This window comes from Brassica rapa, chromosome A03 (genome assembly GCF_000309985.2).
Source record: "Brassica rapa cultivar Chiifu-401-42 chromosome A03, CAAS_Brap_v3.01, whole genome shotgun sequence".
Taxonomy (NCBI): domain Eukaryota; kingdom Viridiplantae; phylum Streptophyta; class Magnoliopsida; order Brassicales; family Brassicaceae; genus Brassica; species Brassica rapa.
Genome location: NC_024797.2, coordinates 21,950,149 through 21,966,162, shown reverse-complemented (window position 1 = coordinate 21,966,162; position 16,014 = coordinate 21,950,149). Strand labels below are relative to the sequence as shown.

General features: G+C 36.5%; 2 protein-coding genes across 2 annotated transcripts; both read right to left on the bottom strand.

The window, feature by feature from the left end:
* Window positions 1-4,746: 4,746 nt before the first annotated feature.
* LOC103860507 lies at window positions 4,747-5,725 on the bottom strand. The gene has a single exon (XM_009138119.3). The coding sequence runs from the start codon at window positions 5,664-5,666 to the stop codon at window positions 4,893-4,895; it is 774 nt and encodes a 257-aa protein (XP_009136367.1). The 5' UTR covers window positions 5,667-5,725; the 3' UTR covers window positions 4,747-4,892.
* Window positions 5,726-5,973: 248 nt separating this feature from the next.
* LOC103860506 lies at window positions 5,974-7,582 on the bottom strand. Its single transcript, XM_009138118.3, has one exon. It carries the CDS (start codon window positions 7,523-7,525, stop codon window positions 6,734-6,736), a length of 792 nt encoding a protein of 263 aa, XP_009136366.1. The 5' UTR covers window positions 7,526-7,582; the 3' UTR covers window positions 5,974-6,733.
* Window positions 7,583-16,014: the final 8,432 nt, after the last annotated feature.

The window sequence follows — 16,014 nt, the reverse complement described above, 5'->3', positions numbered from 1 at the left end:
GTGAGAATCGAACCCGGGTTAGTATGATATATATAGGACAGTTACCACTAAGCCATTGAAACTTTCTTGGACACATATACAAAAACCACTAAGTATATAATCACAAACTCTTATGTACATTTACAATAATATGAATTCAACTTTCAAGACTCCGATACTTTGTTTTGTAAAAAAAAATAAGTAAGTGACTAAGCTAATATATTCTTAGAAAGTGTGAGAACGTTGACAAATATGAAAAAGCATAGATTTTTGTTTTCGTGACAAAGTTAAGATTTTGTAAAAGTAAGTTTAACATATAAATTTTCGTGACAAATATGAAAAAGCATAGATTTTTGTAAAATTTTGACAAAACAACTCATAACATACTTCTCTAATGTCTTAATAAAATATTATTTAAGGGTGCAATAATTAAATATATTAATTCAATAAATTTTGTAATTTATAGACAAAACAATAACACAACAAATTTTGAAACATTTGTTTAACCTATCGATTTTTTTTCATGAGAATCCAACTAAACAAGATAAAAATAATAATTAGATTTACAAATATTTAATTACCATTTTATTCAATTTTGATTAATTTCAAATTGTCATAATGTATCTTTTTGAAGTTACAAATATGAAAAAGCATAGATTTTTGTACAATTTGACAAAACAACTCAAAACATATTTTTCTAATGTCTTAATAAAATATTATTTAAGGATGCAATAATTAAATATATTAATTCAATAAATTTTATAATTTATAGACAAAACAATACCACAACAAATTTTGAAACATTTGTTTAACCAATCGATTTTTTTTTCATGAGAATCCAACTAAACAATTAGATTTACAAATATTTAATTACCATTTTATTCAATTTTGATTCATTTTAAATTGTAATAATGTATCTTTTTGAAGTTACAAAAAATAATGTTCTTTCTTTATTACACTAGCATTATATATAGATTCTATATACACAAAATAAATATAATATAACAACATAAGCTTGCTTTCCCCGATTCATATGAAAACTTTTTAAGTTATCCACCAAAGCAAATTAATTAAATCAATGAAATTGATAGAATACAGCAAATTAATATATAATTTTATTTTAAATTAAATTATTTAAAAAGTGTATTTTCGTTAAAACAAAATAATAAATAAGTAAAACTGATTTGATGGTAATTTTTATGATATATATATATATATAGATATCAATTCCGTGAAAGAAATAGAAGCTTAATATGGAAAAAAATCTTAAATACAAAAACCTCTAAAAATTAACAAAAAAACTAATAAATTAAACTATGATATCACTTAAAAGCTTCTTAGACCATATTAATAAAATATTTAAGCGATAATTAGACAAATTTGATTTTTTTTTCAGCAAAAAGTTTATTATTAATTAGCATCAGTTATTTCAAGATGTTTAAGAAATGGTGGACAAAAAGTAGAATGGACATTAATGATATATGAACTATGAATAGTACTTTGTGAAGCAGACTTAGATAACATATCTGCACATCCATTTTCAGTTCTTTTTGATGCCTAAATTCAATTTCTTCAGAGTAGTTATTCCACAAATAAATCGTATGAGATATTGTTTTGATATGTAGATTTGTTTTTTCAATGTTAAGAAGATTGATAACTGTAAAAATGTCTTCTTCGTATATGATATGTCTATAACCGAGTCTCCAACATGAGACAAGTTTGTGTAAAAAGTAAATAATTTTATTTTTCTTATATTATATAATCAATATATATTATTTACTGATAATAAAAATATAGTTATTCATCGATCACAAATATCTATGCAAATATGTGAATCAAGTACAACAATCAAACAACATAATGATTTCCACAAAGAAATCTAAAAAATATATTTATGTTTTTTTTTGTCATCATATATTTATGTTATGTAGTCATATTTTATATTTTTTAAATAATGTAATACAATATTATACATTATTTTTTTAGAATTGAGAAATACATATATCAGTTAGACAAATTAAGCGATAATTAGACAAATTTGATTTTTATTTTGTGAGCAAAAAGTTTATTATTAATTAGCATTACTTATTTCAAGATGTTTAAGAAATGATGGACAAAAAAATAGGATGGACATAAATGATATATGAACTATAAATAGTTTTTTGTAAAGCTGACTTAGATAACACATATGCACATCCATTTCCAGTCCTTTTTTATGCATAAATTCAATTTTTTCAGAGCAGTTATTCCACAAAGAGATCGTATGAGATATTGTTTTGATATTCAGATTTGTTTCTTGATTGTTAAGAAGATTGATAAGTGTAAAAATGTTTCATTCGAATATGATATGTCTATAACCGAGTCCCCAACATGAGACAAGTTTGTTAAAAAGTAAATAATTCTATTTTTCTTATATTATATAATAAATATATATTATATATTATTTACTGATAATAAAAATATAGTTATTCATCTATCACAAATATCTATGCAAATATGTTGATTAAGTACAACAATCAAACAACATAATGATTTCCACAAAGAAAATATAAAAAATATATTTATGTTATGTAGTCTTATTTTCTATTCTTTAAATAATATAATACAATATTATACATTATTTTTTAGAATTGATAAATACATATAATATCTTATCCGCGCGTAGCGCGGTTAAAAAATCTAGTATATAGTAAAACACACTGAGGACTGATATACAGAGAGAATGTCATTTCATTTAGAACTTTAGAATAATTAACTGTAGCATCATTTACAATGTTTGAATTTTTTAAAAAGTTATTGATTTGACTCTTTGCATTCACAATTTTTTCTTGGATGTTGTCAATAAAATTGGTTATCACACATTTTTAAGAAATTAGTAATTATTTTTTTATCCTTATTAATATGGACATTACATCTTAATCTCAAATCTCTGTCTTTATAAGAAACCATTGAATTAACCTTAAATTATGCAGCTTCTGCTTTAGCATAAATCTACAAGCGAAAAGCCTTTAAACGGGACATAAAAGTTCAAAAACAGAGAAATTGTAAACCAAAAAATGAAACACAATTATATCAAAAGGAGATTTGAGAATGCAGCAGCAACACCAAACTAAAGATTTTAAAGATAGACATAAACTTATTGGCTTTAGATAATAAACAAAAATATGGAAAGAAATTCAGCAGAAACGTCATAGTTCACGCACTCTACGGTAGAAATGCAGCAGAAACGTCTCTACTTTATCTGCCTCTCTTCAAGACAATTCACAAATGGCTCTAGGCATTTTACAAAGGTGTGCCTACAACTTTCACCACAAGACTTTTTAAAAAATCAGATCAAATGACCGAGATCGGATAATTATTGTTTGGGCCGAGATCGGATAATTATTGTTTGGGATACCAACTTTCCATATGCTGTGGAACTAACATGTCCTTTGAGTTGGTTCCTTTATGGAACCAGTGAAGGATGATGTCTTCGGAGAGGACATTAGGTTCATAGACTTATCTCACTACTTATGAGAAAACTTCCATAAGCTTTACATTTGGACTTTTTACATCAGCTCCAGTTGTAATTTTCGCTGCTATTGAACGTGTTCAAGTGGATTCCATGTTTCACCAAGTTTGTGTTTGATCTTCAATGCCTGTTTTTTTGTTGCAGCAACTGAGTTAATTGATTCGGGGAAGCGTGCATTCACATCAGAAGCATCCATCCAACCTGATTCGCTAATGGAACCCACCACAAAAAAAATAATCAAAAGGCTAACGACGTCGCATTCGTGTTAATTCTTCATTTCGTGCAATTACTTTTTAAAAATATTAAATTTTTATAATATTTTTATTAAATTTTAATAAATTTAAAATTTAAATATTTTAAAATATGATACAAAACAAGAAATATTAATAAAACAGAAAATTTAAACTAAAAGTCTAACGTTATATATCCTGGAAAAGTTTTGTGTTGGTCACATCGGTTCTTCGCTCCAATTCAGCATACCTTTCCGTGATGCGTTGTTGTAGATCTGAAATTTCGTGGTTCAGCGCTTAAATTTAATGATTAAAGTGTACGATTTAATTACTTTATACTTTTTCTTTGTTGGATGAATGATATATATATATTCCGTCTGGGAGATCATAAAGGTTTTTTAAGCTTAATGACTAATCACATAAGATAAATGATATTTGAAGATTTTTTAGGTGTTATTTTGTGATAAATATTTTTAATACTATCTATGTGATTTTTTCAATAAATAAAAGATATGACATCTTTCTTCAATCACAAAAATTTTCTTTAATAAAAAGAGAAAAAAAAAAAAAAAAAAATTACACGACCGTTTCAAAAGAAATGAGACAAGATCCTTATTCGGCGATTTTGACATGTGCATGCACACGGAGCTCAAAAGTTCTTAATTTCTTTTTGCATCATTTACGTTGCTTCCCGCAACACAAACACAAGAACGAGTTATTAGCAGCAGAAAACGTGTGGATTTAAGATATCAGATGGGCATGATCCGTATTCGTCGTTCCAACATGCGAAAGCACCAGCTACCCAAAAAAAAACATGTGAAAGTACACAAATTACACTACAAATGTTTCCCACCATATAGACATTACATTTTTTTTTTTTTTTTTTTACAGACATTACATTTATATTACAGAGAACGTTTGAAACTTACTAATCTCAATAATCAGTGATCTTATTTAAATAAATAATAATCGAGACAACGTCATTTAGGTGGATAACCTAATCGTTAACCATGAGGTGAAAAGTTGAAAGTTAAAACTGAGAACTTCTTGTTTTTAGAATGATCTTGTTCTTTGATTGGTTAAACAGTCCGAGATCAAATAAATAAGATGTACAGAACTGAGACTTGAATAAGTTTCTATTATCTTTTCTCTTATGTACAAAATTGTAGCCTTTAGTGGCCTAATGTGTTAAGAATTGAAACTCTATATTTGATCAATGACTTTGAAAGAGATTCAACTCCATCTTCAAGATCTTGAATACATGACACTAGGATCTGAACATCTTCTATCTTCAAGGTCTTTCCAGACTGAAATTCAGAATCAGCCCTAGTGAATTCGTTTACTTGAGCTTCAGCTGTAACTTTCTTCTTGCTCATTAGCTTTGAGACGACTGACCATTTTCCACAAGTCTTTGATCCAAACATGTAGCTAAAGAGAGACTCAAACAAAGAAACTGTGATAGCCTCTGCTTCTCCAAAGACAGCCAAAGGCTCTCCTTCACGTGCGACAACATTGAGAGACTTTTGTATTTTAGGGAATGTCTTCTTGAGTGACTTTCTTGAGGCTAAGTAATTCCTGACCTCTCCTGATAGATCACCTCGCTTTCTTCGTAGAATAGATTGGATCTCGATGAGACCCTCTTTCATCTGCGACAAAACATCCTTGGAAATGTTGCAATAGTCCAAGATCCTGAGAGATCCATCAAGAAGCTGCTCGACGAATATCTTGTTTTGTACTTGTGCTAGTGCCTGTTGGGTAAAGGGTAAACGAATGAGCCTGTCAAGAGACTCGTGTAGTTCTTGAAGGTTGTCAACTCTTTTGCAGATAGAAGATGTTGAGGCTTCCTCAGAAGATCTCAAACAGGCCAGCTGCTCATCGACATGAGCGGCTTGTGGGTGAGATCTAGAAGGTAAACTTTTAGAGCGAATATGGAAAGAGACTGCCATTGTTTTGAATCTTAAGATCTTTGTTATTGATCAAAGAGAAGTTTTGAGAGAGCCAAAGATGTTTGTTATGCTTTAGCATTGCCTCAAAGGTCAGTACATATATATAGGCAAGAGGAATCTCATGGTGATTAAAATATTAACACCATTAATACAATGTTCCCCTTTCAAGATGGCATAAGGCATCTTTTTCTCACATAACACAAATAATGGTAAAGATCTCCACCATGTAAGCTCAGTGTCTCCCTCCAACTATATCTCCATTTACTTAATGCATTGAGATCTGTTTCGTTGCAATGAGATATATTCCAGGCTGGCTTGTTTGCTATTGAATGCAATGCCACTCGTGCAAGTCTTATGCCTATCTTCTAGGAGTTAAATAATATTTTTGGTTTGTGAAGTTTGGGATTAGTGTGCCATACGACAAGCAAAAGACAATGCTGATCAAAAGTCAGATCTTAATCACGTTGAAGGTGCTGAAATATGTCCATAAGACAATAAATGTAAGCTTTTATTATCTTATAAAATGCGTAACCGCACGAGCACTCTTAATAGCTTCTGCCAATTACAGCTTGGCTTTGTCTCCCACGTCTGAATATTTTGTGAATATTTATAATCTTTCCGTGTACACACGTTTGCATTAAGAAGTTGTGATTATACTAATCAGAAGAAAGCATATTTAGACAACTGTGATAATGCTGGCAAGATCCGTATCCGCAGATCATGGCATGTTAACAAATAGATAATGGATTACTTAACACTTTTTGGATTATATTTAATATCAAACAACCGTGTAGAGGTTAAGAGATGCCACATGACATGTTGAACAAGTAAACGTTGTTTAATTTACTCAGTCATAAAACAAAATGATTAAACAGTGAAATTTGAGGTAAGAAACTGAATGAAGTTTCTGAAAATCGAGAAAGGGTTTAGTTCTTTGATGATCATTCGTGAAAAAAATAAGAGATATCACAAGAACAGTTATATATGATAAAGATTTTGTATTCATTGTTTTTGTGTTCCTTTTTACAAGTAATTATATTTACATTTTTATACAAAATTTGTAGGCTTCAATGGCCTAAGGTGTTAAGAATCGAGACTCGGTATTTAATCAAGGACTTGGAAAGAGATTCAAGTCCATCTTCAAGATCTTGAATGCATGACTCTAGGATCTGCACATCCTCCATTTTCAAAGTCTTCTCTGATTCGCATTCAGAGTCAACTCTTGTGAATTCATTTGCTTGTGCTTCACATGTAACCTTCTTCTGGTTCATTAGCTTTGAGACGAGTGACCATTTGCTGCATGTTTTTGATCCAGACATGAAGCAAAACAAAGAATCAAACAGAGAAACTGTAATAGCTTCTGCTTCTCCAAACACCGCCAGAGACTCTTCGTTGCACTCTTGGTCTTGTTTCACCTTCAAACTCTTAAGGGCCTTTTGCAATGACTTCTTGATGGATTTTCTTGAGGCTAAGTACTTCTTAACCTCTCCCGATAGATCTCCACGCTTTCTTCTCAGCATCGACTGGATCTCCATGAGACCTTCCTTCATCTGTGACAAAGCATCCTTGGAGATGTTGCATAAATCCAAGATCCTGAGAGATCCATCAAGAATCTGCTCGACGGCTTTCTTGTTCTGCTCTAGAGGTAAAGCATGTTGTGTGAAAGGTAGGCGAATAAGTTTGTCAAGAGACTCGTGAAGATCTTGAAGGTTGTCAAGTCTTTGACATATAGAAGAGCTTGAAGATGTCGAGGTTTCATCAGAAGATCTCAAACGAGTCAACTGCTCATCAACATGAGCAGCTTGTGGGTGAAGTCTAGAGGGGTAACTGTTAGATCGAACGTGGAAGGAGACAGGCATTTTTGTTTTCTCCTTTGGTAATGAGCAATGAGAAGATGTTGAGAAGGCTAAATTGTTTGTTCTGCTTCTCAATGTCTCTCCAGGTAATATTTATATACACCACCAGGAAAGAGAGGCAATGAGGAATCTATTGGTCATAAACTTATAATATTGAACCATGAATGTCTATGTCTGCCCAATGTTCCCTTCCACAGCTCATTTCCCATATTCAATAAAGATAAGATTCAGATCTCAAGAAAATGAATGTGCACGGCCGAATCTGCAACGCGTTGGTATAGTTTATGAAATATCCAGCATGGCTTGTGTCCTTAGAGAAGATGATAACTGCACCATTCTTGCATATATATTCACTTCCGGATCTTGTCTGCATTTTGGACAAAACCACACATTATTTATTACACATTAGTTGCTGAGTTTAGGAGAAAACCCAAATATGAAGGCAACTCCATACCATAAAATATAAAAGAGGACCATGTTTTTGGCTCACTACGGACTCCATAAACTGTTTCATTCTTCTCTTGTTGTTCTGACAGGTCAGATCCGTAGAAGCCTTACTGATATACTCTGGTTTTTACAAACCTTTGACGTGGTTTTTACGTTTTAGGGCATGATTGGTTTTTCCGCTACCGTCTGCAAACGCAATTTTTGCGGTTGATTGCGGTTGTTGGCATTTTGCATCAATCACTCTGCATCAATCACTCAAACCGGTTTAAACCGTTTTAAACCACACTAAACCAATCTAACCTTCTTAAATTCAAAAGTTAGTTGCAGCTAACTTTTGCAGTTGCGAACGGTTTGTACAAAGGTAATTTTTTTTTCTTTTTAAAAAAACAACATAAATACAAAAATAAAAATAAAAATAAAATTTTTAAATTGAAATAATAGAAATACTAAAATTTATCTATTATATTTTGATTTATATTATAAATTTTTAAAATAAAAATACTTTTTATAATTTTTTAATTTAAAAATATAATTTTATAAATGTAATTTTTATATTTATTATAATATTATATTATTTAATATTTTTATAATTACATAAAATATAAATATTGTTAATTTATTATTTAATCGTTGTTGTATTTAATGCTTACCAGTCAAGTATCTCGCAAACGCACCAATTTCTAACCGGAGTACTAGTCATACAAATTTCTTAAAACCGCTTAAAACCGCAACCACCCGCATCTGCAAACTCCCAACAACAACTGCAGTTACACCAGTCAGTCTGTTTTAGGTTTTCTGGAGTTTTTTAATCTATGTTTTCAGGTGCTTTAGGTGATTAAGAGCTTTTAATGAATGTGGTGAGTTTTACAAGAATTTAAATGAATTTTGAGATGATTTGAAGAAGTTAAAATGAAGAATAAGAACTGGTGAATTAATTACATAAACGGATCGAGCGAAGGGCGACGGACAGAAATAGTGATCAATCAACGTGACATCATGATCGACGAAAACGTTCCTCGACCAGAAAGGACTGATCGATCTCATTTTCTGATCGTTTGATCCGATGCACACGACCCGTCTAAAGTTTTGCTTTCTCCTGTTTGATTTTTCCATTTTCAAGAGAGTCAGTGGTCCATTGTCTCTGAATTTACCATTTATGATGAAAATTAGGAGTTTACGTTTTATTCTTACAGACTTTAAGAGCTTTCGAGAATGTCAGCTTTGGAAAGGCCATTCTTTGACTATGTACTTTTTTGGACAAGTTTTCTAAACCTCTTTAATTATGCAATTTTATTCTTCTTTGTTTTTGTGTTCTTTAATTATGTCTGATTAATTTCACAGTTAGGTGTCAGGTAGGGTTCAGTGAAGTGAAGAAACTGAATGTTTAGGGTTCTTAGACTAGATAGTTATCATTAAAGTACTTCACTTGTATTGTGCTTAATGCTTCAACTTTATTAACTACCTACTTCATGATCATAAGTTAACTGAATACAACTAGAGTTGATTTAATTACTTAAAAATAATTCATGTGAGCAAAGTGTCATGTTGATGTTATTGTTATTTGTGAACATATCAAAACTCGAACTTTATGCAACTATAATATACTTCATTCATCCGTTCTTAAAAGATTTATATTATAGAAGAAAAAAAATTTGTTTCAAAAAGATGCATATTTTATATTTCCAATGTAATTTTTATCAACTAATAATGAGAAATTATGAAGTTCAAGAATATTAATTGCATTTCTTAAAATCTTATTGGTTTAAAAAATAAGAAATATAAAATTACCAAAATTTAAATGATAAGATCAGAGACTAAATGTAATATGACTTTCTAGAAATAGGTCAATTAGGTCCATTTTTAAAAAAAATCACACATGAATTAAAGTTGTGAGTTTTGTTTTAATATATAAGAAGTAGTTTTTAATTGATTTTTTAACTAACTATTCATAATCATGATCTGATTTCTTGCGTAGACGTCTATGCTGTCATAGCCAGAACCATTTATTTCTCAGAGATGAATTTGCAAGGTCTGTTGACTTATTTACTTTTGCCGCCTGCTAACTTGATGGAACTCATTCTCTGAGAGATATAATCATCAAACGTGAATCCTCCATTGTAATGAGTGAACGCTTTTGCCTCTAGGGTGTATCTTCCCCTGTTTCTCGGAGTCAGAGAATTGGAAATAATGGGTCACCAGCAGTGAGTGGATTACGAAGGAGAATAAACTAATGGGTCTACGGTCAATGATGGGATTCATCACTTCTAAGGTCCCACACACTGAAAAAAAAAAGTCATTGAAAGGCCACAAAGCAAGATTTGTAACCGATCAAGATAATAGCAACATCGGAAGAAATGAGGATCAAAAGCTGGTCGAGATTTCTCTCCCAGGCACTTTAACCGAGGCGTTGACATGAAGAAAGAGGATCAAAAGCGACTGATTGGGACAACTCCCACTGGTTACCGTTTTTAGCAAGTATCCCCTAGTGTCCTGCGGTCCGAAAGGTGGTTACCCTAATTTATTTCTACAAGCAGCATCCTCCACCCTTCCTCCGAACAAACTTCGCAGATCTAGCAGCAAAAGATCCTCCACACCAAGATTCCACCGTTCAATCTACGTTTCTTTGGTGCTCACAAGTTGCTCGATTACCTATTTCTTCATCCGCTGAAGTTACAAGACCTCCACGTTTTCTCTCGGAGTCGACTTGATCTTCTCCAAATGGAGCGCAGACTAACTTATGCAGAGAAAGGAAAAGGAGTAGTTCTGGAGCTAAAGGAACCAACCGTCAGAAGAATCAGAGCCCCCTCCCTTGACACAACACTTCTGGTAAGAGATAATGAGCTCACTCTGATAGGAAGACTCACGAACCCTAAGGAGCAGCGAATCTGGAACCTCATCCCTTCTCTACCACGCAAATGGAATATTCAAGGAAGAGCAGATGATCTTCAGAGCGTTTTAGACAACAGGCCCTACCACTTTGGGTACTGGATGATCATCCTCCAATGCTGGGAGCCGATTATCTCTGACTCGTTCCCCTCCCTCATCCCATTCTGGGTTCGAATTAAAGGCCTACCCCTCCACTACTGGCACGAGACCATGGTCCGGAACATCGGAAAGGAACTAGGCACCTACGAAGCCCACATGATAACAAAAACGTCAGCAAAGGTCCGAGTGATGGTCAATGGCCTCAAACCTATTATCAAAGAGACCATCATTGAATTTGACTCAGGAGAAGAGTGCAAAATTACCTTAGAGTATGATAAGCTGGAGAATCACTGCTCACTCTGCGGTCTCCTCTCACATCAAGCCTCACGCTGCCCTACGCTGTTAGTGGAGGAGGTCCACAAAAGAGACCAGAGTAGAGCCTCGCGGGGAGTAGCAACAGAAGCTCTGAACCAGTCTGCTGAGGAGAAGCAAGAAGATCCAAGCTATCATTCCCAGGCGTTTCACCAGAGAGTAGACCGCCATGGAAGAAGCTTTGGAAATAGAATCAGTACCAAACAAACCCGGGTGCCTCCCCCTCAACAGGATAACACATCACTGGTCATTAGGAACCAGCCTAGCCAACCCTCCCAAGAGAGGAAAGCATTACAAATAAAGAAAACATCCCGAAGCTGGAGGGAGAAGTCACACCATGATAGACCAAAGGAGGGCATGTTTCCACCGTACACAAAAGAGAGAGCGGTGCCCATCAGAAACTATCAACGCGGTAAAGACCTCTTCTCCTCAAGAAGTGAAGGTCAGTGGAGGCCCAAACAATTTCGAAACATGGAAGAGCATCCCCCCCCCTCAACACTGAGACACAAAATAGACGATCAGAGGTAGTCCTTTCCTCAGGAATTGCTAGAGAAGCAGAACCTGCCCCCCTCGTACCATCTATGGAAACAGTGATGGAAGAACTACAAGAAGCTACTAGACAATACCTCAGCTGCCCCGATCCTGTGGAGGCTGCAGCAAGAAGACAACGGGTCAACATAGGAGACGCGAAAGGAGAGATGGAAGCAGCGGCTCTGTCTATCATAAAAGCGGCAGAAGGGAAATTGGCGAGCTCCTATATAGTAAGAACTGGTGATAGCAACCCTGTGACACCTCCTCCTCTGCACAATGGTTACCCTGTGACACATCCTCCTCTGCAAGAGGTTTGCCTTCAAGATCTTGCCTCATCTGACTGTGTGGTTCTCCATACCCCCCAAGACAATGGAAAAGGAGAAGGTTCTTCGAATCAGCCTCTCAACGAAGTGATCATCCTTCGCTCTCCCTCTACCCCACTTGAAAAGAGGGCAGAACCAAAAAAACTCAAGTCGATCATCATTAGCCCGCCAGATGCTACCACGGGAAATAACCTAACGAGGGATGAGCCTACCCCACCTGTGGAAGTAGTGCAATCACCTGCTAACGTAACATTGCTAGAGTTTCAAAACAGAACGAGGAAAAGAGCACCTAAAACAACTCGAGCAAGAACTCAAAGAAGCTCACCTAACATCTTAAGAGGCGCAAGCTCGAAGAAGAGGAAGCTCTCTCAAATCCAGAACTCGCCGAGAGGTAGGAAGAAAACTCTGGCAGGTTCTTCCTCTAGAGGGCAAGTAAAGGCGTCTGGCCCACCACAAGCTGCTAGTTCACCAGCCTCTATCTCTAATCCACCGATCCAACTGATCCCACCTACGTCAAAGAGAAACTCGGATTTTCGGTTTCTCCCAACCCAGGCTCCTTAGTCGTACTGAGCTGGAACGTTTGTGGGCTGGGGAACCCCATTACGGTCCAGCGTTTAAAGGAGCTTCGAAACAAGAGGCGTCCTGATATCATCTTCCTGAGTGAATCAAAGAATACCGAAGAAAACATTAGAAAAGAACTACCATGGCTGAACGAAGAAGATAACTATTTTGTTCCCCCTCATAGCCCTGGTGGAGGCGGCCTGGTCCTAAGTTGGAAGAAAGATGTGGAAGTGTCAGTTCTATCAGCATCACAAAACTTCATAGACACGCGAGTTACATCAAAAGGAAAATCTTTCCTAGCTACCTTTGTGTACGGTGAACCTGACCATACGAAGAGAAATGCTATTTGGAATGCATTATCAAACCTCCATCCTAACCCTAAAGGCCCCTGGTTCCTCACTGGTGACTTTAATGAACTCATTGATAATAGTGAGAAAAAGGGGGGGCAGGTTAGAGCTGAGGGTACCTTTGGCGCTTTTCGATCTTTCCTCTCCGAGAATGACCTTTTTGACTTAAAACACTCGGGTAACGCCTTCTCCTGGAGGGGAAAGAGAGGCAACCACCTTGTCCGCTGTCGTCTTGATCGATCTCTCAGCAACCCGGAGTGGACTGAGCTATTCCCTTCCTGCCGGTGCCAATATCTCAAGTTCGAGGGATCTGATCATCGTCCACTGATCTCCTTCCTGGACACAAGACAGAAGAAAGGCCATAATCTCTTCCGGTATGATAGAAGACTCAAAGACAATAGAGAAATTAAGGAGCTGGTTGCAGAAATCTGGTTAAATTGCTCGTACCTTAGTGTAGAAGCACGGCTGTCGCTCTGCAGGAAAGCTATCTGCAAATGGTGCGAGCTGTTCCATGAAAACAGCAGAAAAGTCATTGAAGATCTTCGTGAAGAACTTGAGACTCAGATGACAAAAGACCACCCAAATGAGGACAGAGTTCGTGAACTAAACAAGAATCTCCTAAAGGCATATCAATCTGAAGAAGCCTATTGGAAACAGAGAAGCCGTCAATTATGGTTAACTTTAGGAGACTCAAATTCTGGGTTTTTCCATGCAGTTACAAAGGCTAGGAAAGCCCGAAATAGACTCACAGTTTTAGAGAACGAAGATGGAATACCTTCCTTTGAAGAGGATCAGATCTCAGCTCTGGTGTGCGCCTACTACGATAAGCTCTTCACTGCAAATGAAAAAGATCCAGATGAAGCTATATCAAATGATATAATCACCAAAGCCCTCAAACCGTGTGTCTCTCAGATATGGAGTGAACATCTTACCAGGGATCCCACGCCAGTGGAGATAAAAGAAGCTCTATTTGCCATTCATGCAGACAAGGCCCCGGGACCTGACGGCTTCTCAGCAAGCTTTTTTCATTCGAACTGGGAAACTATAGGCCACTCCATCGTCACTGAGGTCCAGAGTTTCTTTTCTTGCGGAAGCCTGCCACCTACGCTCAATGAGACACACATTAGATTGATACCAAAGACCTTAAGCGCTAAAAGAGTTGAAGAGTACCGTCCCATTGCTCTCTGCAATGTGCTCTATAAAATTATCTCCAAGCTGCTGTCCCTTCGTCTAAAACCGGTCCTCCACTCAATCATCTCTGAGAACCAGTCTGCTTTTATCCCTGGTAGAGCAATCACTGACAATGTGTTAATCACACATGAGGTGTTGCAATATCTAAAGACATCTCAAGCACAAAAGCACTGTTCTATGGCAGTTAAGATGGACATGTCAAAAGCATATGACCGTGTAGAATGGGACTTCATCGCACAGGTTATGTCAAGACTGGGTTTTCCAAATAAATGGATTAATTGGGTGATGCAATGTGTATCTATAGTGTCCTACTCCTTCCTAATCAATGACTCAATTTATGGGAGAGTGAAACCTCACCGTGGAATCAGACAAGGCGATCCAATCTCCCCCTATCTCTTCATCCTTTGTGGGGAAGTCCTTTCAGGTCTCTGTAGGAACGCTGAACGGGAAGGAGCGTTGCAAGGAATAAGAGTGGCTCGAGGAAGTCCTCGAGTCAATCACCTCCTTTTCGCAGACGATACAATGATGTTTTGTGAATCCTCCACAGAATGCTGCAACTCCCTGGTCCAAATCCTGCAAAAATACGAGAGAGTCTCAGGGCAAAAAGTCAACATCTCCAAATCGGCTATAACTTTCTCAGTCAAAACCCCTCAAGAGGTAAAAGACTCTGCTAAAGTGATTCTGGGAATACAAAAAGAAGGAGGTGTGGGTAAATATTTAGGTTTGCCAGAGCATTTCGGGAGAAAGAAAAAAGATTTATTCACCTCAATAGTGGATAGAATCAGACAGAGAGCTTCAAACTGGTCTACACGCTTCCTTTCAAGAGCTGGCAAGCTCACCATGTTGAAGGCGGTCCTCACAGCCATCCCCACGTATTCAATGTCCTGTTTCCAGCTACCGGGGAGTCTCTGCAAAAGAATCCAATCTACGCTTACTCGTTTTTGGTGGGATAACTCATCAGTGAAGAAGAAGATGTGTTGGGTGGCGTGGGAAAAATTGACTAAGCCTAAAGCAGCAGGAGGCCTTGGTCTAAGAGATATTCAACTGTTCAACCAAGCGTTATTAGCAAAAGGGGCTTGGAGAATCATGTCCTCACCTCACTGTCTGCTGGCACGAGTACTAACGGGGAAGTACTGCCACAAGAGAAGCTTCCTTGATGCTCCTATTCCAGCGGTTTGCTCACACGGTTGGAGAAGCATTCTCTATGGAAGAGAACTACTGCGGGAGAATCTAGGGAAAGCAATAGGCAACGGTCAGTCCACAAGAGTTTGGAAAGATTCATGGATTTCACCTAACACTAAGCTTCAACCTATGGGTCCAATACCTGAAGCAGCCCTTGACCTGAGAGTCTCGGACTTCCTTACTGATGACCTTCAATGGAACAAGAGCAGAATAGAACAATTCCTACCGGAGTTCAGTTCGCAAATCCAATGCCTTCACCCCAGCAAGGAAGGAGCAGAAGACACCTACGTCTGGCTCAAACATGACTCGGGGGTTTATTCAACGAAATCCGGGTATAATGCAGTAACAACCCCCCCCCCCCCCCCCCCCCCCCACAGATGGTCACTCCCAATGTTCTTGCTGCAACCAATCAACAGAACCTGGATTTTAATTGGCAAAAAGACATTTGGTCATTAAAAACGTCCCCAAAACTTCAGCTTTTCCTTTGGTCAACGGTTCAAGGAGCCTTACCTTTAGGAGTGGAACTCCAACGAAAGGGAATGAACTCTGCTGCGCTCTGCCCTCGGTGTAAAGCAGTGGAATCAGCAACACATGTTTTCTTCCACTGTCCATT